The sequence below is a fragment of the Euprymna scolopes genome, chromosome 21 (genome assembly GCF_053919585.1).
Source record: "Euprymna scolopes isolate OS-2025 chromosome 21, ASM5391958v1, whole genome shotgun sequence".
In the NCBI taxonomy this organism is placed as follows: Eukaryota; Metazoa; Mollusca; class Cephalopoda; order Sepiida; family Sepiolidae; genus Euprymna; species Euprymna scolopes.
The window spans coordinates 65,807,406-65,831,871 of NC_136502.1; the positions used below are offsets into that span (position 1 = coordinate 65,807,406).

At 40.2% G+C, this 24,466-nt stretch overlaps 1 protein-coding gene across 3 annotated transcripts in view; it reads left to right on the forward strand.

The window, feature by feature from the left end:
• Positions 1–24,256, forward strand: part of LOC145242429 (tryptophan--tRNA ligase, cytoplasmic-like) — a 276,721-nt gene extending 252,465 nt beyond the window's left edge. For all 3 annotated transcript variants that reach the window (XM_080105485.1, XM_080105486.1, XM_080105487.1), the window contains 3 exons: positions 25–198; positions 19,713–19,853; positions 24,080–24,256. In XM_080105485.1, the coding sequence (XP_079961611.1) occupies positions 25–198; positions 19,713–19,853; positions 24,080–24,238 (474 nt within the window). In that variant the 3' untranslated portion in view covers positions 24,239–24,256. The remainder of the gene's footprint in view (positions 1–24; positions 199–19,712; positions 19,854–24,079) is intronic.
• The last annotated feature ends 210 nt before the right edge of the window (positions 24,257–24,466 follow it).

Genomic DNA, 24,466 nt, shown 5'->3' on the forward strand with positions numbered 1-24,466 from the left:
TTTCTTTTATTATCCTTTTTAAAGGATCCTTATTTCCGGATGACACGTGATGTGGCGCCTCGTATGGGCGTCTTAAAGCCATCTACAATGTACTCTGTATTTTTTCCTGCCCTACAAGGTTCTCAAAGTAAAATGAGTGCCAGTGATCCAAATTCTTCCATATTTCTTACCGATACGAATACTCAGATCAAGAATAAGGTAGGTAATCCACCCTATAGCATATTTTTGTCAAAACTGAAATATATAATTTAGTCAACTGATTCATTTACTTTGGGCAAACTTGTGGATAGAATTGGAAACAAAGTTATTTGAATTAATGAACTTCTATTATCATTCTAGTTATTATTTTCACGTTTTGGCCAATATAGCCTTTCCTTTTAAAATTGTGAATCTTTTTCAAACTGATCGTTTTAGTCCATGAAGATAAATTGTACCAATTCTGTCAGCCATAATCAAGTAGAAGTGTTAATTAGTAATGTCCTGTTGTAATCATTACCATAAAAGTGTTTCACTCCATCTTGAAATTCATTGTCAAGCAGTGTCCGAAGCATCCATCAGGTTCACATTGGAGCATGCCTTGCTTAAGGAACAGTCTGAGGATGTGTTTGATAGTATGCATGTCAACGCCGCCGGGACACAGTGTTTTGTACATAGCCTCGCTTATGGAGGTTGTTTTGGGTTTTTGGGTTTTGGGTCTGGACCCAGGCAAAGGTTATTGCTTGGGTCTAGTTGAGTGTTACTCACTCTTTCTGGAGAAGTTTAGAGCCTGCTGGGGAAGTCTTCTTTCAGTGCCAGAAGAGCCTTGTTATTGTTGTCTTTAACTGATTCATTTTACCAACGCAGGCAGAAAGACGCTGATGTAGTTCACCCGAGGCCTGTGACAGTGGCAAAGCTCTTGTGGTGTGGTAGTCACTGTGGCACCTCTTGGTGTCCAAATAGGGGATGACTATTGCTGTTGCACTGCTTGTCACACTTTGTCTTTGCTATTGTCTCTCGACCTGAAATCAACAAATCTGTCATCTGTGTACAAAATGACAGATTTGTTGATTTCAGGTTGTTGAGCTCAACGGCGGCATTTTTAGCATGATTAGAACGATCCTATGTTGTTGCACAGTATTCTGAGGTAGAGTAGCACAGCGCTAAAGTTAACATGTGTAACATCACTGCCATCGCTCCTCAAGAGCTGTTAGTCATGTTGGCTGTTTGGAGAAATGGGAAACTAGATGGCTCTGTGTGGGTTGAGTTGTCCCCCTTTGCAAATTGGCTGTTTGGAGAAATGGGAAACTAGATGGCTCTGGTTGATAGTCAATTTGCATAAGTGGAGAAATGGGCAGCATATAAACGGTACTTTTTTTTTAAGCAGGCGTGAAGAGCGCAGAGAGTCAAACGACGGTTGGAAGAAGTGACGGCGAATTCTTTTTGTGACGGTGAATTATTTTTGGACGTTGAAGAGCTCGACCTTTTGGAAGGAACAGCTGTCTTATATATTTTTTTTTAATTTCTTTTTTTTCTACTTCACTACAAGCTATTTCGGCGGGAACTATGGAAGCAAAGAGGATCAGCAGTGAAATGCTTAAGACGTTCTCTGGAGAGGGAGATGTTATAACCTGGCTGACCAAGGTTAAACTTGTCGCTAAGTTGCGGGACATCGCGGATGTAGCCAGCTTGATACCGCTGTATCTTGATGGTGATGCTCTGGCCCTATATCTGGAGATGCAGGAGGAGGATTGACTGTCTGTTGACGCCATTGAGGAAAAGTTGAAGGAAGCATTTACCAAAAGACCGTTTGTGGCATATGGCAAACTAATGTGGACCGGAGAGCCTGTCGATGTTTACGCCAACAATATCAGGAGGTTGACGGGACTAGCAGGATTCAATGGAGGAGGCCGTGGACAGATGGTTAAGATGGCCTTTATCAATGGCTTCCTGGACCATATTTCTATAGCTCTGCAGCAACTTCCCGGTGTAAATACTATGGAGGTGGCGGAGTTGATTCCACAGGCTAGGGTGCTGGCCAGCAAAAAAGAGAGTGAGCAGGGAATCGTAGCTGTCGCTCAACGAAGCAAACTGTAGCAGGAAATTGTGAAGGACAAAAAGCAGAGAGGACTGTGGCAGAGACCCAGGTTCTCTGGCAGATGCTACCGATGCCAAGGCTCCCATATGGCGAGGGAGTGCAGGGAGCCAAAGCCAGAAGTCACGTGTTACCGCTGTGGGGAAGTCGGCCACATCAGCAGATTCTGTCCCCAGGGAAACGAACAGGGGGAAGCCACTGCGCCGGTGGCTACCCCACTTATTCGATGAAGGCGCTTCAGGGTATGTCACCACAAGTAGAGGTGACCCTAAATGGACGAAGTGCAAAAGCCCTTGTCGACACGGGCTGTACGTCAACAATTGTCACCAAAGACATGGTTGACACATGCAATGGAACCAGCAGCATTACGGCAGTTGACGGCAGAGAGGTGAAGTGCAATGGCACAAGCATCGTTCGGTTGATGGTACGTGGGATGTCACTAACAATCCAGGCGATTGTTATTAACAAAATTGTCACGGGTGTCGATGTGGTGCTAGGAATGGACGCAATTGCTCGACTAGGGGGCGTTACGGTATATAGGAACTCCGTGAGATTTGGAGGACATCAAGGGGCTGCAGGTGTGCAATTCGAAAAAGGTGTCACAGGAACGGCCGGGTTAGACAAAAGTTGCACAATAGAGGACCAAGATTTCTCTGCACACTTTGATGGTGAGAAATGGACAGTCAAGAGTGGAATGCTATGAGCATACGTTGCGAGGAAGCACAAGAGTTGAATTTGAGAAGGAGGTGGACCGATGGATCTCAGAGGGGATTTTAATACCATGGACGGAGGAGGTGGAAGGTGTGCTGCCGTTAATGGCGGTTGTTCAGCCCACAAAACAAAAAGTTCGGCCAGTACTGGACTTCAGGGAGCTGAACGTACACGTTGCGTGCCACACGGGAGGCGATGTGATGGACGTGTGCGGAGAGACCATGCGAGAGTGGAGGCAGATTCAGAAGGCTGCGACGATTGTGGATTTAAAATCTGCATACCTACAGATCCACATTTCACAGGAATTCTGGAAATACCAGCTGGTCAGATACAAGGGCCGAACGTACTGCCTGACTAGGTTGGGTTTTGGCCTGAATTCTGCACCAAAAATCATGGCAGCGATCCTCAAAACGGTGCTAAGCAAGGAAGACGCAGTCAGAAGAGCCACCAGTTCCTACATTGATGATATTTTGGTGGATGAGACGGTAACAACTGCGGAGGACGTAGTTAAACACCTCAACAGCTTTGGGCTAATTGCAAAACGCCCAGAATCGTTGGAGGGAGGAGCTGTGTTAGGGCTCCAACTAAGAAAGGACCAGATAGGACGGTTAGTGTTCCGGAGGGGAAATGAGATCCCAGAGGTGTCGGAAAAATTGAGCAGGCGAGAACTCTGCTCAATATGCGAAAGACTGGTGGGCCATTACCCTATTGCAGGATGGCTACAGACTGCATGTAGTTATATCAAAAGGCTAGCTAGTGGAGCGACGTGGGAGGATGGAGTTGATAAAGAGACTGTGGACATTATGAGAGAGATTATTGAAGAGGTGAAGAGGGAGGATCCAGTGAGAGGTGTTTGGCATGTACCCAACAGTGCAGAAGGTGTTGTGTCGTGTGATCCAAGCTGTATAGCAGTGGGGGTCACCTTGGAGATAGGTGGTGTTACTGCAGAAGATGCTGCTTGGTTGCGGAAGAAGGACGACGTGGCTCACATAAATGTGGCGGAACTGGATGCGGTTATGAAAGGCATCAACTTAGCCTTGAAATGGGGGCTACAGAATGTTGAAGTGAGGGCCGACTCAGCCACTGTGTTCTCTTGGATTCAGTCCGAAGCTACAGGAGAAAGAAGTGTGAAGACGAAAGGCGCTGCCGAGATGCTAGTAAAGCGACGATTGATGATGTTAAGGGAGCTGATTAGGGAATTTGATCTTCAATTTAGGGTCACTATCGTTCCTTCAGCGAAAAACAGAGCAGATGTGATGACGAGGGTGCGGAAGACCTGGCTAAAGGGGCCAAATGAGGCGGCTGTTGCAATATGTTGTTTGAATGAAGACACTCTGAAAGATTTGCATGACATGCACCATTTTGGAGTGGATAGAACCTTGTTCTTAGCCAGGAAGGTGGACCCCAGAATGGCCCTGATGGTATTCCAATTATAGTACTCAAAAAACTTCAACCTGAACTAGCGCTCATACTTACAAAACTGTTTAAACGTTGTCTTAAGGAGAATAGTTTCCCATCTCCCTGGAAAATCTCATCAGTATGCCCTGTATTTAAGAATTCAGGTGATCGCTCATCCCCCTCTCAGTACAGGCCAATAAGTCTCCTGTGCGTCATGAGTAAGTTGCTAGAATCTGTGTTAAATACAGAAGTAATCAACCATCTCAACAAAAATAACCTTCTTAGTGACACTCAATATGGTTTCCGTTCTGCTAGATCTACAGCAGATGTGCTTACAGTTATATCGCATAGGATTAGCAAATCTCTCGACGGTGGCAATCTTTCTAGGGCAATTACTCTTGACATATCTAAAGCCTTTGATAGGGTATGGCATAAAGGTTTACTTCATAAGATCGCTAGCTATGGTATAGCTGGAAAAGTCTTCTCAATTATTAAATCATTTCTTTCTGATAGGTTCATAAGAGTAGTAGTCGAGGGGCAAAAATCAAAAGCTCACAGTATTAATGCCGGTGTCCCTCAGGGATCCATCCTGGGCCCAACTCTTTTCCTGATCTACATTAATGATCTTCCAAATCATATCCTTACATCATTTGTAGACATTTATGCTGACGACACTACCATTTATGGTAGCACATCTAAGACAGTAAACGACCAAGTTCTCTCCAATTTTCTCTCCTCTGATCTTGAGCACGTAGTACAATGGGGAAAGGAGTGGCTGGTTACTTTTAATGCATCTAAAACCAAGCTTCTCTCTTTACATCATCAACATTCTAATCCACATTTGTCATCAGTTGAAATGAATGGCTCTCGTCTTCAGGAGACCTCAAGTTTTGACAAGCTTCTGGGCTTGACCATTACTCCTGATCTTAAATGGAACACGTATATCAAATCTGTTGCCAAGGCCGCTGGAAAAATGGTGGGATCTTTCTATCGATCCGGTAGATATCTCACTGCTGATGCTATTCTCTATCTATATAAGAGCCAGGTACGTCCAAGGATGGAATACTGTTGCCACATCTGGGCAGGAGCTGCTAGAAAGGACTTGTCCTGCCTTGATAGAGTTCAAAATAGACTTCGTAGCCTCGTAGGAGATGTCCTTTTCTCCTTCTTGCAACCTCTATCTCACAGAAGAGATGTTGCGAGTTTGTCTCTGATGTATCGTTATTTTCATGGAACGTGTTCAACTGAGCTTCAATCTATGGTCCCCCCTCGCCAAACTTTCACAAGAAACACTCGTCTAGCTGTAAACACTATCAATAATTTCCCCCACTCTTTATCTGTGCCTAAACCTAAACGTAGATTCCATGAACAAAGCTTCTTTCTTAGAACTGCACGCCTGTGGAATTGTCTTCCGTTTTCCTGCTTTCCGGCTGACTACAATATGGTTGTGTTCAAGTCTAAAGTAAATAAGTTCTTGATGAGCCGTTCCATATAAGTTATCAAATTTACCAAATTTTCATTACTAATGATTACTATATTGACCAATTTCTACTGTACACTCTTTAACCCTTATCCTTGAGTGGCCTCTGGGCCTTGATAATGTGGTGATGCCTTTGTAAAAAAAAAAAAAAAAAAAAAAAAAAAAAAAGGACAGTGGTTGAGAGATGCAGCCGGTGTCAATCAATCGACTCTGCGCCGAGTAGACACGAAGCTGGTGAGGTTCAGGTGGCAGAGAACTGGAGCAGGTTGGTGATAGACGTAACCCACTATTGACAGAGGCCGTATCTGTCAATGGTCGACTGTGGACCAGGAAGAGTAGCCATTTGGAGGGAAATCAAGGCGGAAAATGCAGGTGAAATTGTAAAGGTCTTGGAAGAGGTGTTTTTGGAGAGGGGTCCAGTGACGGAGGTGCTAATGGACAATGGAACTGCCTTTCGCTCAGCTGCCATGGAGAATGTGTTGGATAAGTGGGGAGTGCGGCGCTATTTCAAGGCTGCATATAGACCAGGCGAAAACGGAATTGTAGAGCGGCATCACAGGACCATTAAGGCTATAGCTGAAAGGGGCCAGATTTCGCCGCCAGAAGCTGTCTTCTGGTATAATATGGCTCCAAAGTCAGGGCAAAAAGTGGAGTCAGTGTCGCAGAGGGCAGTCTTCAAGTACGAGTGGCGGCATCCCCGAACTGCACTGCTGATCCTCTTTGCTTCCGCGGAGGAAGGCGAGAAGCGAGCGACTGTGCGAGTGGGAGAGGAAGTGTGGATCAAACCGCCTGATGCTCACTGTACCACACGCTGGGGGAGGGGCATTGTGACAAGTGTCCAGTCCCCGAATAATGTATCTATCGACGGCATCCCTCAACATATCCTTGATGTGCGGCCGGTAGTGGTGTCATCAGAGGAAGACAGCGACGTCGAGCCAAGTACCGACGTTCACGAAGAGGCTCCGCGGAGATCGCAGCGAGAGAGACGGCCGCCATGTTGGTCGAGCGACTACGTGATGGGATGACATGTGAGGATCGTGTAGATCAAGGGGGCGTGTGGTTTGAGTTGTCCCCCTTTGCAAATTGGCTGTTTGGAGAAATGGAAAACTAGATGGCTCTGTGTGGGTTGAGTTGTCCCCCTTTGCAAATTGGCTGTTTGGAGAAATGGAAAACTAGATGGCTCTGTGTGGGTTGAGTTGTCCCCCTTTGCAAATTGGCTTTTTGGAGAAATGGGAAACTAGATGGCTCTGGTTGATAGTCAATTTGCATAAGTGGAGAAATGGGCAGCATATAAACGGTACTTTTTTTTTAAGCAGGCGTGAAGAGCGCAGAGAGTCAAACGACGGTTGGAAGAAGTGACGGCGAATTCTTTTTGTGACGGTGAATTATTTTTGGACGTTGAAGAGCTCAACCTTTTGGAAGGAACAGCTGTGTCTTATATATTTTTTTTAATTTCTTTTTTTTCTACTTCACTACAAAAATAGACATATTTAAAAACCCAAAGCAATTTGTTTTCAAAATAACACAATTTTGTTTTAAAATAAATATACTTTCATATGGATTAAATGATTTAAATGATATATTTTAAGAGTTTTCAGCAAATAAAGTGATAAAAATGTTAATGCCAATAAATGGCTACTACCGTAACTTTTTTTTTGTTCTTTTACAGTTTGTTGCCATTACTCTATTGGAAATTTCTTTATGAAATTTGGAAATCAATCAAGAGACATAGCACTTAATCTTTTCAGAAGGTCCTCTTAATTTTTTTTTTATGTTCAAAACTGCAACATAACATGTACACAACTTCTTTTGTACTCCAACTTGTATGAAAAGCCATCTTTATCTTTTTATGCATTAAAATTGTATGCTTTTCCTATTAGCGATTTTTATTTAGTCTAAAAATAAAAAAATAACGGTTTACATTTATTTACTTTTGAAACCTGGTTATAATAGCAACAACAATAGTCATACAGCTGTGAGCAGATGACAATTTGTATTTTCATTCCTGAACAAATTAAAAAAAGAAAAATTGAAAATATAATTAGTTTGATTAAAATTACTCTATTGATTCCTTAAAATTGTGGCTATTTTGCGCTCTTAAAAAAGTCCTTTTAAAACCATACATAATTGTCTGAACAAAAATAGGCAAACACAAACTCACATGAAAAAAAATTGGTTAACTGCCTTAAAACACTATAATGGCTTGGGAAGGGGATATTATTTTATATTAAATTTGTATGCAAAAATTGATCCTCCCCCTCTAAATTTTAATAAAATATATTACAATTCAACTTTCAGTTCCTTAATGGATACATGGTATTTTTTAAAGTCATTGTGACATGTGCATTTACTGCAGATTACTTGGAAACCATTAATTTCTGGATATTTTCAGTGCCATAATGGAATTCTTTGCACATAAATACAATTGTATGGCAAATTCCATTGCTTAATCATATATTTTGATAAAAATATACCATTTTTTTCTGAAATAGTATAAAAAAATGTAACTACACACATGGTCTTACAAAGGGAAGAAACTGAATGCCTACTAGACACTATCCTCGAGTGCCTAAGGTCTCTCTGTACAGGGGTTTGTCAGAAATTCTGATATGAGGACACTTCATTGGAAGTAAACCCTGACTAAATATTCAAAGAAATGGTGTGCTATCTCCTCAAGCCATCCAGCACGTCCCTCAGTTTGCAGACGGGTGCACCCCCTTTAGTAATAAAGGGCAGCTTTGAATAAGAAATAAAAAGCCGTGGACAATGGGGAAATCAAAACAACATATGAAAGAAAATAAAAACACATACTGGCAGGTCGGCACCCAGGATAAAAAGGGCCCTTCAACCCGTTCATACGCCAGGCGGGAAGATGCAAACAATGGTGTAAACCTTCCGAACTCTGGAAGTGGCTCTCCAACCATGACAGAGGATAACCAGGGTCAGCCATCAGGCCTTGATAACAGAGGTCCTGGCCCCCAAACATCAAATTCAGCAACAAGAAGAAAGAAAAATACAAGAGGCTTAAAAGCTCAGCCGTGGTCTGTTGCAGAAAAGAAGGTGCTACTGTTTTGCTACCACTACTCGAAGTTCGAAAAGTGGAGCAAAACATCCACTGACATTCTTACCGAGAAAATAAAAGATACTAACCTACCTGAAGAGAAAAAATCTACACCTATTGCCCGCCTGCGATCACTTATTTCGCAGATAGGAAACTATGTATCAGAGGAAGAGCAAAATGAAATTAAGACTGCATCTCTAAAGGAGGCAGAAAAAGACTACATTCCTATTATGGAAGAGGAGAACATTCGAAGAATGGAGTCAAGATGGACCTGGGAAGAAAAGTGGATACTGATGTGGGCAATGGAATATGCTCAGGCAAAATATTCCAAACAAAAACAAAGGACAGAGACTTGGAGGGAAATATTCTTCCATTTCTGCCCAGGCAAACGGAATGTCCCATCTCCAAAAATTAGGTCACAAAGATACAATAGCCTAAAGGTGATGAATGAGGAAGAAATAAGACATCTAAAAACAGAAGTCGCATCCCTCATTAAAACAAACCAGAACCCACTTCAAAACCCCATAGAAATACCACCCAATAACCTACCCATATCTACGAATGGAAATGAAAGAACCACAAATAGTCCCACACTGGACCTTGATTCTTCGGCACCAATGCTGACAAGTGAAATACCACAAACACCAGCAACACTCCCTCAGGAAATGCCCGAGGTGGATGGTGACCAGTTAGGCTTGGAAGAAGAACTATGTAAGACCATTGAGGAGGTCCAACGGATGGGACTTCAAGAAAGACAAATGCTGCCTAAAATAACAACCACGAGAGCAACAAAGGTAGCAATAAAAAGGGTTAATGTTGCTCTCAAGAGACTAGTGCCATATAGCACAACCCTGAGTTAAATCAGGTGTCTTATGCATCAGGACTCTACATTGTAAGGAAAGTAATGCCAACATTCCAAAAACAACGGGAACCAGAGGCAAAAGACAAAATACCACGCTGGAAACAAAAGATCCAAAACCAGCTAAACCTGTGCCGAAGGGAATTGTCCCAGATTAAACAATTCCTAGCCGCCCCTGCTGTACAGGGACGACTGAAGAACATCATCGGCAAACTCAGCAGGAAATATGGTACAAAAGCAGGACAGCTACAAAACGTAGCTAGAGAATTAGAAGGAAAAATCCCAACACTTTCCAAACGCATTAAGAAAAGAGAAAGCAAGAATAGGGCAAAGCATGAAAACAAAACATTTAAGCAGAATGCTCGGTTATTTTACCGTAACCTAATAAGGAACACTATAACGGTGAATAACCCGCCCAAAATGCAAGAGCTGGAGGATTATTGGAGGCCTCTCTTTGAGAACGAGATCACCCATAACAAAGAGGCTCAATGGATCCATACCATTGAGAGGAGCCTAGAAAATAAGCCAGAGATGCCGGAGCTAAATGGCGTCTCAAATTACAAAAAGCCTGGCTTAGACAATCTCCCCAATTTCTGGCTGAAACAACTAACATCATTACATGGGCATTATAGCAGTTGTTTCAACAGAATATTGAGCGGTGAAGAAACCACACCAGAATGGCTATTAAGAGGAGATACAACCCTCATAGCAAAGACAAAAGAAACGCAACGCCCTAATAAATACAGGCCCATTTGCTGTCTCACTATCACCTACAAACTCTTCACTGGCCTTGTTGCGGACAGTATATACCAACACCTCTCCTGCGCCACATATCTTGAAAAAGAACAAGCAGGCTGTAGGAGGGACTGTCTAGGTACCAAAGACCAGCTCTTAACAAATAAAACTATCTTGGAAGACTGTAGGAAGAGACAGCGAAATTTAAGTATGGCTTGGATTGATTATCAGAAGGCTTATGACAGTGTACCACACACGTGGCTTCTACGCTGTCTAGAGCTATATAAGATACAGCCGATAATCAAACAGGCCATAGCTACACAAATGAAAATGTGGCAAACAAACATGACATTAAGCCACACAAAAGGAAATATAAGGGTCACGGACGTAAACATCAGGCGAGGAATCTTCCAAGGAGATAGTTTATCCCCTTTACTCTTCTGCTTGGCAATAGATCCGTTAAGCAAACTTTTAAACAAAAACAAATGTGCTTACAATCTAAGCCAGGACCGCCGACAAGACCCAAACAAACAAATTAACCACCTGCTCTTCATGGATGACCTCAAGCTGTATGCCAGTTCTGATGCCGACTTAAATGAACTCTTGCAAGTCGTACATAACTTCTCCAGAGATATTGGCATGAAATTTGGACTGGACAAATGTGCCAAGTGCTCCATCAAATCTGGGAAGAAGATCGAAACTGAAAATATACAGCTTGATGAATATACCACCATCAAGGACCTAGAAGGGCAGGAAGGATACAAATACCTTGGCATAGAAGAGAATGATACCATCCAGCATGCCAAGATGAGAAACAAAATTGGAAGTGAGTACATACGCCGAGTCAAGAAGATATGCAAAACAGAACTCACAGCCAGAAACAAAATAACTGCCATTAATCAACTAGCCATGCCAGTGGTAACATACAGTTTTGGTATTGTCGACTGGCCACAAAAAGACATAAATAGACTAGACACTAAGACACGTAAAATGCTGACAATGTATAAAGTAATATACAGAAACCAGTGTCTGTCTAGAATGTATCTGCCCAGATGGAAAGGAGGTATGGGGCTCTCGGAGATTGACCATCAACATCGTGCAACTATTGTGAGCACCGGACAATATCTGATGAGCTCTAAAAACCCAACTCTCAAGATGGTACACCAACATCAAGAATCAAGAGCCAGTAGAACAACATCCATCACAAAACTGGCCAAACATTTTGGGGAAGACTGTCTTACAAGTGAGACAGAAACAGAAAAGATACCTGCGACTGAAATAGCCAGAAAAAGTCGCCAGAAATACACTAAAGCTTTCCATGACAAGAAAGTTGAAGAATGGGCCAACCAACAACGGGCCAAGTATTTTCTGGACGAATATAACCAAGACTATATTGATAAGGAAGGGTCTATAAGCTGGCTAAAGGATGGATCGCTCCACTATGACCAGGAGAAGTTTATAATAGCTGCCCAAGATCAAGGCTTGATGACCAATGCGTTTAAAAAAATGAGTGGTCTCAGCAAAGACAAAAAATGCAGGTTCTGCCACACAGAAGTAGAGAGTGTGAGCCACCTGATTTCTAGCTGTAAGGTTCTGCTAGGGGATGGCTACTATACAATGCGACACAATGAAGTATGCAAATATCTCCACTGGACGATCTGCAATAAGTTAAATATCGAATGCAGTAAGAAGTCATGGGAACATATACCCAAAAGAACAGTCGGAAACAAGTCATATACCATCCACTATGACTATGCAATCCCTACAGCCACATACCTAGAAAACGGAGCTATAAAACCCGACATTGTAATATGGGACAAGAAGGAGAAGGAAGCAACCTTGGTGGAAGTTAGTGTCCCGAATGATGCTGGGTTAAACAGAGCTGAGAGGGAAAAGATTACTAAATACCAGGGTCTTATGTATGACATGAAAAGAAACTGGAACCTTAAGAAGATCTCTATCATTCCAGTAATTATAGGAGCAACTGGACTTATGAAAAAGAATTTTACAAACTATCTTACAAATATACCAGGTAAACCAAGTGCAAAGGAGATTCAAACAATTGCACTTAAAGGGACGGTTAGAATCTTAAAAAGATCTCTCGGTTGGAGTGTCTAAAATAGCAGGTGTATGTTTGGCATCTGGTAGGATGCCCCATCCCTGGCTTAAACAAAATGATAAGAAAAATGAAAAAATAAAAAGAATATTCAAGGCACTTAGATCATCAAGCTCTTTCCTATGCATGCCATTATTGAGATATTTTAAACATTTTCAATTTTTTTCATTAACTCCAGAAAAAGGTTGGATCATTATTATATGTACAGCACAAGAGAATATTAGCATCTGCTTCTGTTATATGGACAAAGCATGCTACCTCTGTAGATCAAATAAAGGGTTGCATTAAAAATTCTCTGCAGATTTCAGAGTTTGACAAGAGACACCTGAAAAAAGTTGGACGTTACTGTAGCAGAAGTAGCAATAACTAAAATGAGGGGAAAAAGAGCTTACCTCGGGTACGTCTGTTGTGTCACCGGTTGGGGGGAAAAGAGAAATTCCAAGATGGCGTCCGGGGTTTTTTATTAGCGTTTACCCCATGCAACTCTCGGAAAATCACGTTTCTTTCTCATGTGATTATGCAAATAGAGAATTCCCGGCCACTATAAAAGCAGGAGGCTAGAGACGAGTCGGCAGTGTCCTGCAAATTGTGTGTGTGGGTGTTTCTGGCGATTGGAGTGTGTCTTCTTTTACCACGGTTATCACGGACAGGAATTCCCTCTCTTCTGGAGGTGGGCGATATTGACTATTTTGAAGTTGTACTGTTGCTGACAGAACATTTTTTTTTTTTGCCTACTACATTTTTGTTTCAAGCTATTTCGGCCCGAATATGGCGAAGGTGCGGATAAGCAGTGATATTATGAAGCCGTTCTCTGGCGAGGGAGACGTGGCTTAAAAAAGTGAGACTTGTCGCACAACTTCAGCAGGTGGATGACGTAGCGAGTCTGCTACCTTTATACCTGGAAGGCGATGCGCTGGCCCTCTACATGGAAATGGAGGAGGACGATCAAAAGAAAATAGACCAGATTGAGGCTCGATTAAAGGAGGCATTTACTGATGACGCGTTCGCAGCATATAGAAAAATAACTATGGTTAGATGGGCTGGTGAACGTGTGGATGTGTACGCCAACAAAATCAGGCAGTTGGTTGGATTGGCCGGATTCACAGGAGAAAGCTTAGAGAGACTCACAAAATTAATTTTTGTCACTGGATTCCCTGACACCATCTCAATTGCTCTTCAACAGGTGCCGAACATCAAAGCCCTGACCATGGGGGAGCTAATGTCAAGAGCGAGAATTTTGACGACGACTGGCGAACAAAATCAGGATGTGGTTGCGGCCACACGCTCACCCAACAACAGGGCCCAGAATAATCCTGTTAATGTGACCTGTTTCAAATGCAATGTTAAAGGCCACCTTGCAAGGGACTGTCGAAAACGTGGAACACAGTGTTACCGTTGCGGTGAGAGTGGACACTGGGCTCGGAACTGCTCGGGAAACGAGCAAGGGGAGGACGCATAAGCGCCAGTCTCCTTCCCAACCAAGATGTGAACACGACGCTCCCGGTGATAAGCATCCATGTTGATGGGACGCGATGTTTGGCGCTTATTGATACAGGATGCTCCAGGACAATTTTACATGCAGACCGGTGCCGGTCTTGGAGAAAAAAAAAAATGTGAATGTCAACACAATTGGTGGAATGTCCCATGCGTGCTGCGGTGTTGGAACGGTCTCTGTATCCACTGATGAAGGTGTGTCTGCCAGAGTCGATGTGTTGGTGGTGCATGGCAAGCCACTGGGATTTGACTTGCTTCTAGGGATCGACGCCATAAAAGCTCTAGGAGGTGTCGTTGTCAAGCCTACAGGATCAGTGCGGCTGGGCGCCAGGAAAAGTATTAAATGCGCAGCCATTTCTATCGATGAACCAGATTTCACTGCTACCTTTGACCATCAAAACCGAACGTGGACCGCATCGTGGAAATGGTCTGTGGACCACCCCCCTGAAAGGCTGCATAATCGAGTGTCAGAGTACCCAGTGCTAGCAGAAATTCGTGAAGAATAAACGCAGGAGCTCCACACCTGGATAGATAATGGTTGGCTCGTGCCATACCCAGAGGATAAATTGGGACCCCCCAAAGGTCTAATTCCCCTGATGGCTGTGATACAGCAGAACAAAGCCAAAGTGCGCCCGGTGATGGACTACCGGGAGCTAAATCATTACGTAGACGCATTTACGGCCAACACAGATGTTTGTGCGGCTAAGCTGCGTGAGTGGAGACAAAAAGGTGCTAACGTGTCTCTACTGGACCTCAGAAGAGCATACCTACAAGTCCGGGTCCATGAGACACTGTGGCCATACCAGACTGTGGAAATCGATGGGAAAAAATACTGTCTGACCCGTCTGGGGTTTGGTTTGAATGTGGCTCCCTTGATAATGAGAGCAATTGTCAGCGAAGTACTATCTCAGGAAGAAGTTATAAGCCGTGCAGCATCTGCTTACATTGATGACGTTTTTGTCAATGAAGACGTGGTGCCCGCGACCCGTGTGAGAGAACACCTCGCGCAGTTCGGGTTGGAGTGCAAGAACCCGGAGCAGTTGAAGGAGGGTGCACGGGTGCTGGGATTGGCAGTCAGGATGGAACGCAATGAACTGCGGTAGAAGCGAGGAAATGCAATTCCGGAGGCTCCCAGTATTGTTACGCGACGAACAATCTTTTCCCTGTGTGGTCGACTTGTCGGGCACTTTCCGGTGTGCGGTTGGCTTCGTGTGGCTTGCGGAATACTCAGAAGGAGAGTAAGTTCGGTGACGAAGGGCTGGGATGATGAAGCAAGGGACGCCGTACTACATCGTATGATGTTCGAAACCTTAAAATCTGCACAGCAGAACGATCCGGCACAGGGAAATTGGTGTGTGGACGGCAAAAAGCTGAATGTATGGGTCGATGCTAGCTCCCTACCAATTGGGGCAGCCTTGGAGATGTGTGAAACTGTGTTGGAAGATGCATGTTGGCTGCGACCTGAAGATGACTCTCAACATATCAACTTGGCTGAACTGGATGCCGTATTGAAAGGCATCAATTTGGCTCTCCAGTGGCAGAGCAAGGTGCTACACATAAAGATAGATTCTGTTTGCGTCTCGGACACGCTAACTGGAAAGGCGTGCACCAAAGCAGCAAGCGAGATGCTTATTAGGAGGCGATTAAGCACTCTTAAGGAGCTCGTGAAAGAGTACGGGCTGACAGTGGATGTGACGCTGGTTCCATCAGCACGAAACATTGCTGACCGACTGACACGAGTGCCACAGCGGTGGTTTGAGGCAATGAAAAAGAAAAACGGTCTTGACCCAGTGATAGGCGCGGTCCACACAGACGAGCTGGATGAGAGTCAAATCATGGCTATTCACAAAGATAGTGGACATCCGGGGGTGCGACGCACTACCTACTTTGTCAGGAGAAGATGTCCAACCACGACAAAAGCAACTGTCAGAACGGTCATACAGAAATGCGAGGAATGTCAGTCCATTGACCCAGCGCCAGTCAAGTGGGAAAAGGGAAAACTGGAAGTTAACGAGAATTGGCAGAGAATTGGAATGGATATCATGCATTATGGCACCTTCCATTTTTTAACTTTAACAGACTGTGGTCCATCGCGTTTCTCCATTTGGAGGAAATTGGCAAGGCAGGACTCGGCAAGCGTGATTCATCAGTTGGAGGCAGTGTTCCTCGAGCGTGGCGCGCCGCATGAACTCCTTTTAGACAATGACACCGCTTTCTGCAGCAATATGTTCCAAGCATTTGCATGTAAATGGGGAGTTCACTTGCGATTCCGTTGTGCATACGCTCCAGCCGGGAATGGCATAGCGGAGCGATGTCACCGTACAGTGAAACGAATAGCGGCTAGAATGTGTTGTCCCATACAGGAGGCTGTCTACTGGTATAACATCACACCAAGAGACGACACATCTCCCTCCACTGCGCCTGCCAACAGGATTTATCAATACGAAGTTCGAGTAAAGGAGACCAATCTCGCAACTGCGTCCCCAGGTCCCAAGAACAGCTTTTACCAGGTTGGAGATCGCATATGGGTCAAAAGACAGCAAAATCGATGTACCACGAGGTTCGGCAAGGGTGAGGTGACCAAGGTGATCAGCCCTCAGTCAATTTTGGTGGATGGTGTGCCTCGTCACGTGAAGGATTTGCGCCCTCGCCATTATGTTGTTACATTGGAGGAAGAGGGAGACTCAGACAGTATGATGTTTTCTTAAAAGACAGAGAGTATGATGCAGGACGACGGAGAGGATTTTGAGCCATATAATGTACATACTGAAGAAGCGGAGGAAGGACCACCCGTCTTGCCTTTACGAAGGAGTACCCGTCAGAGACGAATACTACCCCCCTGCCCTGATTGTGAAACACCGCCTATGGAGCAGACTGGTGGCAATAATGGCGATGAGGAGGATGGCAGGGAGGAAGTGCTGCCTCCGGTTCTTCGGAGAAGTACCAGACAGAGACGACTGCCCCATTTGTGATCATGAGATCAGGGGGGAGTGTAGCAGAAGTAGCAATAACTAAAATGAGGGGAAAAAGAGCTTACCTCGGGTACGTCTGTTGTGTCACCGGTTGGGGGGAAAAGAGAAATTCCAAGATGGCGTCCGGGGGTTTTTATTAGCGTTTACCCCATGCAACTCTCGGAAAATCACGTTTCTTTCTCATGTGATTATGCAAATAGATAATTCCCGGCCACTATAAAAGCAGGAGGCTAGAGACGAGTCGGCAGTGTCCTGCAAATTGTGTGTGTGGGTGTTTCTGGCGATTGGAGTGTGTCTTCTTTTACCACGGTTATCACGGACAGGAATTCCCTCTCTTCTGGAGGTGGGCGATATTGACTATTTTGAAGTTGTACTGTTGCTGACAGAACATTTATTTTTTTTTGCCTACTACATTTTTGTTTCAGTTATATTGGCTGAAATGTGAAAATAACTCAATATGAGAAGAGTAGTCCAAATAATCGATCCTCATCTGAAAAATTCCAAAACAATATCAAATTGGTACAGACCCGAATTAATACGCAATTGGAAATTACAGGAATTTTTTTTTTTTTTTTTTTTTTTTTACCTCAGAGAAGACATATTTTGACTTGGAACATAAGGGGCTAGTATATGAGATGGTGACTAACAGGACTGTGAGGAGATGAGCAACAAAATGTCCGTTCACATACCATTTGAACTTTTTTGTGGCTACTTTGCGCTCTTAAAAAAATCCTTTTAAAACCATACATAATTGTCTGAACAAAAATAGGCAAACACAAACTCACATGAAAAAAATTGGGAGGTAATACCAAAGTCCAGCAGACTGACAGAAGAAACTGTTAGAGTAGGCTTTCTGACATCTAGAGGCCTCAACAGTGGAGGGGTGGGGTTTTGTTGCTTGTTGGTTAGTCAGGGTATTAATGTTGAAGGGGTATAAGTGCTATAAGTTCATCCTTTAAGTACTCGTAAAACAAGCACAGGGGGTGGGGGGGTCATCACAAAATTTGACAGAAAACAGTGTTTTATGATGTTAACATTTTTATCACTCTTAAAATATATAATGTACATTATTATTAATTTATTTGGAAGGATATTCATTTCCAATCAAAACTGTGGTAGTTTGAGAATTTAAAGTACTTTGGTTAAATATGACGATTTTAGCAGACCCCCCCCGCCTTGAAATCTGTGATTATCCAAAACATTTTATTGTCCGTGTGTATTGTAATATGTGTACATAGAATACTTTGAACAAATGTTTACCTAAATTCAAGTGTTCTTATATTATCTTTTCAAAGCTTAAAATTATATACGTTCAAAATATGTGAAGTACACTTTTATTTTCATTATAACGTCTGTTCTTACTTGGTGTTGCCCAGAAGCCTTTTTACCTTCTTTTTTTTTTCTTTTACTTCTATTCTCAATGTTTTAATCTAGCCGTTTTTATCAAATTATTTTAAAAAACTAAAAAAGGATATTGAAAGTTATATTTATTTTCATGAATCAACTTGTTATAACACTATAAATATGTTAAAGTTGATCTAATCTCTATTTATAAAATGATTGGATGTAAAAAGCTTATAAACATTCAATCTTTTAATACATAAGAATTTGCTAAGAATCAAAGATCTTAGTAAACTCTGAAGCTAATTTAAACAAATTTCTATAATTTGATGCAACTCAAAATACTTGATGCTTTGAATAGTGTTGCAATGAATGTTAAAATTGAATTATCCTCAATGTATTCCATTCATTGACAAATGCACAAATATTTGGAGGACATTGCTTATAGCACCTTAAAATAAATGACAAAAATAGACATTTTTTTATTATGCAATTAATAATTTATTGTTTAAATCTACGCATAAAAACTAAAAACATCTTTATTCAATGAAAAATCAAAATATTAACTGGTATTTAATTTTTTCAGACACAAATTATGCCAAACAGATTCAGTGTTAAGATTTCTGATGAGCAAAATAAATCAATATGCCAATAAACAAATAACTAGAGGAACACACGGTGCCCTTTTTTACCATAACATGTTTAAACGCTTACACAGCATGACCCCTTAATCGCCAAATTTCTGTCCGAAAACTGATCACATTGATTTTCCCAAATCTCAGTACCTTGTATATGAAATGTCGAGTCTGTAGACTTAAAATTGACAGTGATTGTGTAGGAAAATGTACGCACACAGACACACAGACAGACACTTTCACTTTTAAAGATATATATATATATATATATATATATAAATATAAATAAAACACTGTGAACCTTGCTTACTTTTTTGCATCTTCCATTGGGCGATTTCATCTTTTAAAAAACAGGATGACAGGTGAATTTATACTTATATATAGGTGTGGCTCAGAGTCTGAGGAATAAGGGTGGAGAGTTGTAGGTTTTAGTTTCAATTCTAGCTGATGGGACCCAAATCACATGTTTTAGTTTTGATTTCACTACTATTACGTTCAGTATAATAACCATTTTCTCTAATAATAAATATGTAATCTGCATGAATTATACTATTATATTTAAGCGTGTCTTACAACCTGGCAATGCCAGGTTGTAAGACATGCTAGTATATATAAATCTATATTTCTTTATGGGTTGAGCTCTCTCATAGATAAATGATGGTTGCTACTTTAGGTAAAGATAATAAAAAAATATAAAGAGAGAAATTACATAGTTACAGACAAATGCCTAAAAATAAATGAATCTACAAATGATTTATGTAATTCTAACATCAATAACCATAATGAATCTGAATTTTTTTCATAAATGAGTTTTTTGTTTTTTGTTTTTTATCAATCAGATTAATAAATATGCCTTCTCTGGTGGTGGTGCCACAATTGAGGAACACAAAGCCAATGGTGGCAACTGTGATGTTGATGTGTCCTTCCAATATCTTCGTTTTTTCTTAGATGATGATGAACGTCTAGAACAAATTAGAAAGGTAAAAAAGTTTGTTTTTTTTATCCAGATTAGTTAATCCAAAAGAAATCAATATTAATTAATTTCCAAATGTAGATCTGTATGGAAAGGTCGGGTGAGTATATTTTAGATTTTTTTATCTTTATTTCTTTTCTTTTTTTTTATTTAAGTCTTATATTCTAATATTACTGGATTTTTAGGATGATTTAAAAACTTATAGTACATCTCTTAGATGATCTTTTGCCAAATGCATCCCACCTGAAGAAGCAACCTAGAATATCCATTATGATCTGTAGTAATTGAACCTGGCTCATTTGGCCTTTATGGTGTCCATCAAGATATTCCTGAACCCTTGGCAGTCAGCTCATTTTTGGTGTTGCAGGTTATATGGTTGATGATGGTTAACTGCAACCCACACAGTGTATAATCGTTGATTATTTTTGAAAACTATATTTCCTCAATTAACAATGAACTATTGCAAATCCGCTCTTTAATTAATTACAAGGAAAACATTTGAGAAAAATATTTACAAAGATCTACTTGTGTAGTGTAAGCTCCTCTAAGTGTATTATTTATGGTTGAGAAAATATATGTAAACATGACACAAAGGTTTTACAGTAATTTGAAAATAAAAACCAACAAGTCTCTATTTTGAAATTTCAAAATAAAAACCAACAAGTCTCTATTTTGAAATTTCAAAAGAATCGGAATCAGGAATTTAGAAGAGAATCAATAATTGTATCGGAATCAGGAAAAATTTTGTAACCCTAACCCATCCCTATATATCCATATCCATATATATATATTTATATAGTAAGTTATGAAAATATATATGGCAATTAAACTACACAGAATATTCTGCATTTCATACTTGTGAGAATTTGTCAGGCTTATGCGCATAAGCCTGACGAATTCTCATGAGAATGAAATGCAGAATATTGCCATATATATTTTCATAACTTACTACCGAGGCAAATTAGGAAGCCAGGTGGTGGCAGTGATAAATTTGTAGAAATTCTCAAACAGTCGCTTCTTAGGTCTCCTGGAGGTGTGACACAAGTTCTGCTAACATATGTGTTGTCCTGCAGCCACTTTTTCCAATGAACTCTTGACAACAGTGGCCAATAACTCAACATAGGAACCTGAATTGAGTCTGAGTCCCCCTTTGAAGAAATGGGTGGCATGATCTCCCCTTAAGTGGAACATCATTGTTTTTATTGGATTTGAAGAGAAACAAAATCTTATTCCACATATGAGAATTTCTAAGAAAAAAATTTTGTGCATGGAAGTTCTGTTTGGTTTTTGGTGAAGAAAGAAAACATGAAGAACGGACTTGGAGAAAGGAAGATGAATAAAGGCTTGGAAGTTAATTTTCTTTGCTATGATTTTAGCTTTACAAATTCTTAGTGTGAATCTTTTACCAGGGGATCAAGGATTGGAGCTCGGCCAAGCACCTACCATGATAAAATAGAGATTAGCAACATTTCTCTTGTGTGAAAGCGTTATGTACTGCGTATATAATGCGTCTTTTTAATCATTGTGATGTGTTCATTTCCTGTGAAGCAATACTGCCAGACAACTTTTTATGTTTCCCTATTTATTGCCATTTTCACAGTTATGTGTTTTAATTATTTTGGTTCTTACATTTTCTTTAGTCACCCATTAAACCATTTCCGTCCAAACTCTGCCTGCTATCTAATCCTCTGACTCAAACTAGTCTAGTTAACTTCCCATTATCTGTCTCCCACTCGACCATCCAACACAAATTGACTATGTGTCTATATTCCAGTCTTTTCTTTCTGTTCGTTATCTGATGTCACCACTAAGTTCTCTTTGGTTTTGTTTTTGTATTATCTTAATTTTTTTTTATATTAAAAATTCCAAAGTTATATAATTTTTTAAGGATTTTATCTCTCTAAAATAGTGAATTCATTTCAATAACATTCTTTTTGCCATCCAAACATTTTTCTGTTTGCAAAAATTCACAATCATCTATGATTAGGTGCCTGACATTTTCTAGGAGACCAGTAATATAACAAAAGGGGCTGTAGGAGCGAGGAGATTATTCCCCATGATTTTCTACTCTGTCAAGACCAGTATTCTGAGCAGCACCTCCTCTAATCTAACAACAGTACTGAAACTTATGACATATCTGGCTCTTAGACCGGTCGAGGATTGCATCAGGAGTGAGCTAGTTTTTGGAGCAGTAAAATGATCTGACCATTTTTCCATAAGTTTTCGATTTCAGGTCTGGGGTTAAAGAAAGAAGCTTCCTCAAAAAGATAGCCATTCATATCTGCTGTGGATCTGAGCATTAGTGATGAGGAGAGAAGCTTGGTTTTAGAGGTGTTTAAAAGTAACAAGCCACTTTCCTCTCATCATAGAGAGAAAGAGAGAGGATAAGAAAAGTCTTTATCACCAATGCTTTTCAGGTGTGACCATAGTTATCTGCATAGATGTCAACTACTGATTTAATCTGATAAGAACCAATGCATCTCTTGCTTGACTGAGTGTTTAATTTTGTTGGGAAGTTTTTTTTTGTTTCATAAGGCGAATCTCTTCAGTTCTTCAATGATCAGTTGGTTCTCTCAATCTTTTATAATTGCTACTCTAAGGCTTTTCTCTCTTACCAAGAGCCACATTATCTTGCTACATCTTTTTTTTCACTTCTCTATGAATGTCATTGTTTAAACAACACTATCAGAATGTCTTTACATAGTTCCTGTTGTTTGCATTAAAATATCATTTTGGAGGGAAACAAAAAATATCAATAAGTTCATTTTTACTAACATTAATTTGCACTAAATATAAATGCAACAAAAAAACCTATTGTATATGTTAGAATTGCTTTACATAAATGTTATTTTTATAAACCTCATATTGTAATTATGACATTGGTTAAAAAAGAAAAAACTACAAATTTCTAAATAAAATCTGTAACCTTATGACTGTCATACCTAATCCTCTCCCCCAAATAACTACACACATTACATTGAAGTTTCAAATTTAGCATTTATAACAGAAATCACATAACAACAACAAAAATATAATTATTAATGCATTGTATATAAAGAATATAAATGAAAAAAGATAATATGCAGTAAAATTGGTTTACACACTCTAACAGTTTGTTGCTAATTTATTAATTAAAAGTGGATGGAGTTATTTCAGAGAACTTGTGCCATTATTAACCAGCAAAGTGTTATCATAGTTAACTAAGGGAAGAGTCTATCAGGCATGTGCACACATTGTAATGCATGGAGCACAGAAAAATATGAGAATTATACAATAGTGTGTAATGTGAATTTTAAAGACAGACTTTGATTCAAGAAAGATTACATCCAGATAGTATATGTAGAACAAGAAATTTCAATGGTATGATCAGGTTGAAAGAATGATTGAGCTATCTCAACTGTTACCTCAATTGTTCTTCATGTAAACAGTTACAGTTGAGGTAACAATGTTTGTTTACAGAGGAAGGCCAATGAAAACATGAAGAACGGACTTGGAGAAAGGAAGATAAAGGCTTGGAAGTTAATTTTTAAACACTGCTTAACATATGCATATAAACATGCATTTATGCATATAAAACTGACTGATGAATATGGGCATATTAAAAATGTATTTAGCAAATACTTATTTACAAACCAAATATATATATATATATGTGTGTTGATAGATATTAACACCTTCATTCCATGAATATGGCTTTTGTTTAAACACTCACTAAAAAGGCTCTTTTCAAGATATTCTTTTTATTTGTGTGTGTACTTAAAAAGCATTAGTATTTTCCTTTGTGTAACTGTAAAATATATAGCCTTAAATTTAAACCATTTAAGACATTTTTTTATCTTAATCCTACTTACAAAAATAAGTCACATGTAAATGCATTGATATAATTATCTACTAAAATGATTAATTTAATATTTTTGTTTTCTAAAATGTTTTTTTTTTAATAACATTTTTTCCATTATTTATTCAGCATCATTTCATCAATATCACACAAATAAAAGTCAACTTCTAATTTTTGCCTAGTAATTAAAATGTGTTGTTTCTGGCAAAGGCAGCTTTCATCTTTGATGATTTCTTTAAAAAGAGCACAAAATCTTTTTTTATGTTTCAGTCACATAAGTAAATAATAATCTGAGACAACAATAGGTAGGAACAATTACTATATATATTTTATTTATTGCTATATATTTTACAAGTTTTCTGATAAATATTCATTTTTGGTTTCATCTTTTCCAGGATTATTCAAGTGGAGAATTATTAACAGGTTATCTCAAGAAAGATTTGATTGGAATTCTTCAAAAGATCATTTCCGAGCAGCAGAAACGCAGGGCAGAAGTGACAGATGAAACTGTTGAGCTATTTACCACACCCAGGAAACTAAAATATGATTATTAATAAAGTTTCAAAACCAAATCTCGCAGACATGGTCTGATTAATTTGAAGATTCTGTGTAGAAATCATTCACTTTGCTTTAAATATAGACATTGTGCATGGGTGATATAAAACTATCTATATATACAGTAGTAGCCATAATATAAGGAAGAGAAACAACAACATAAATATGTGTGTTGCTTAAAGAGTATTGCTCAATTAACAACAAACTATTTACTGGACAAAAATATA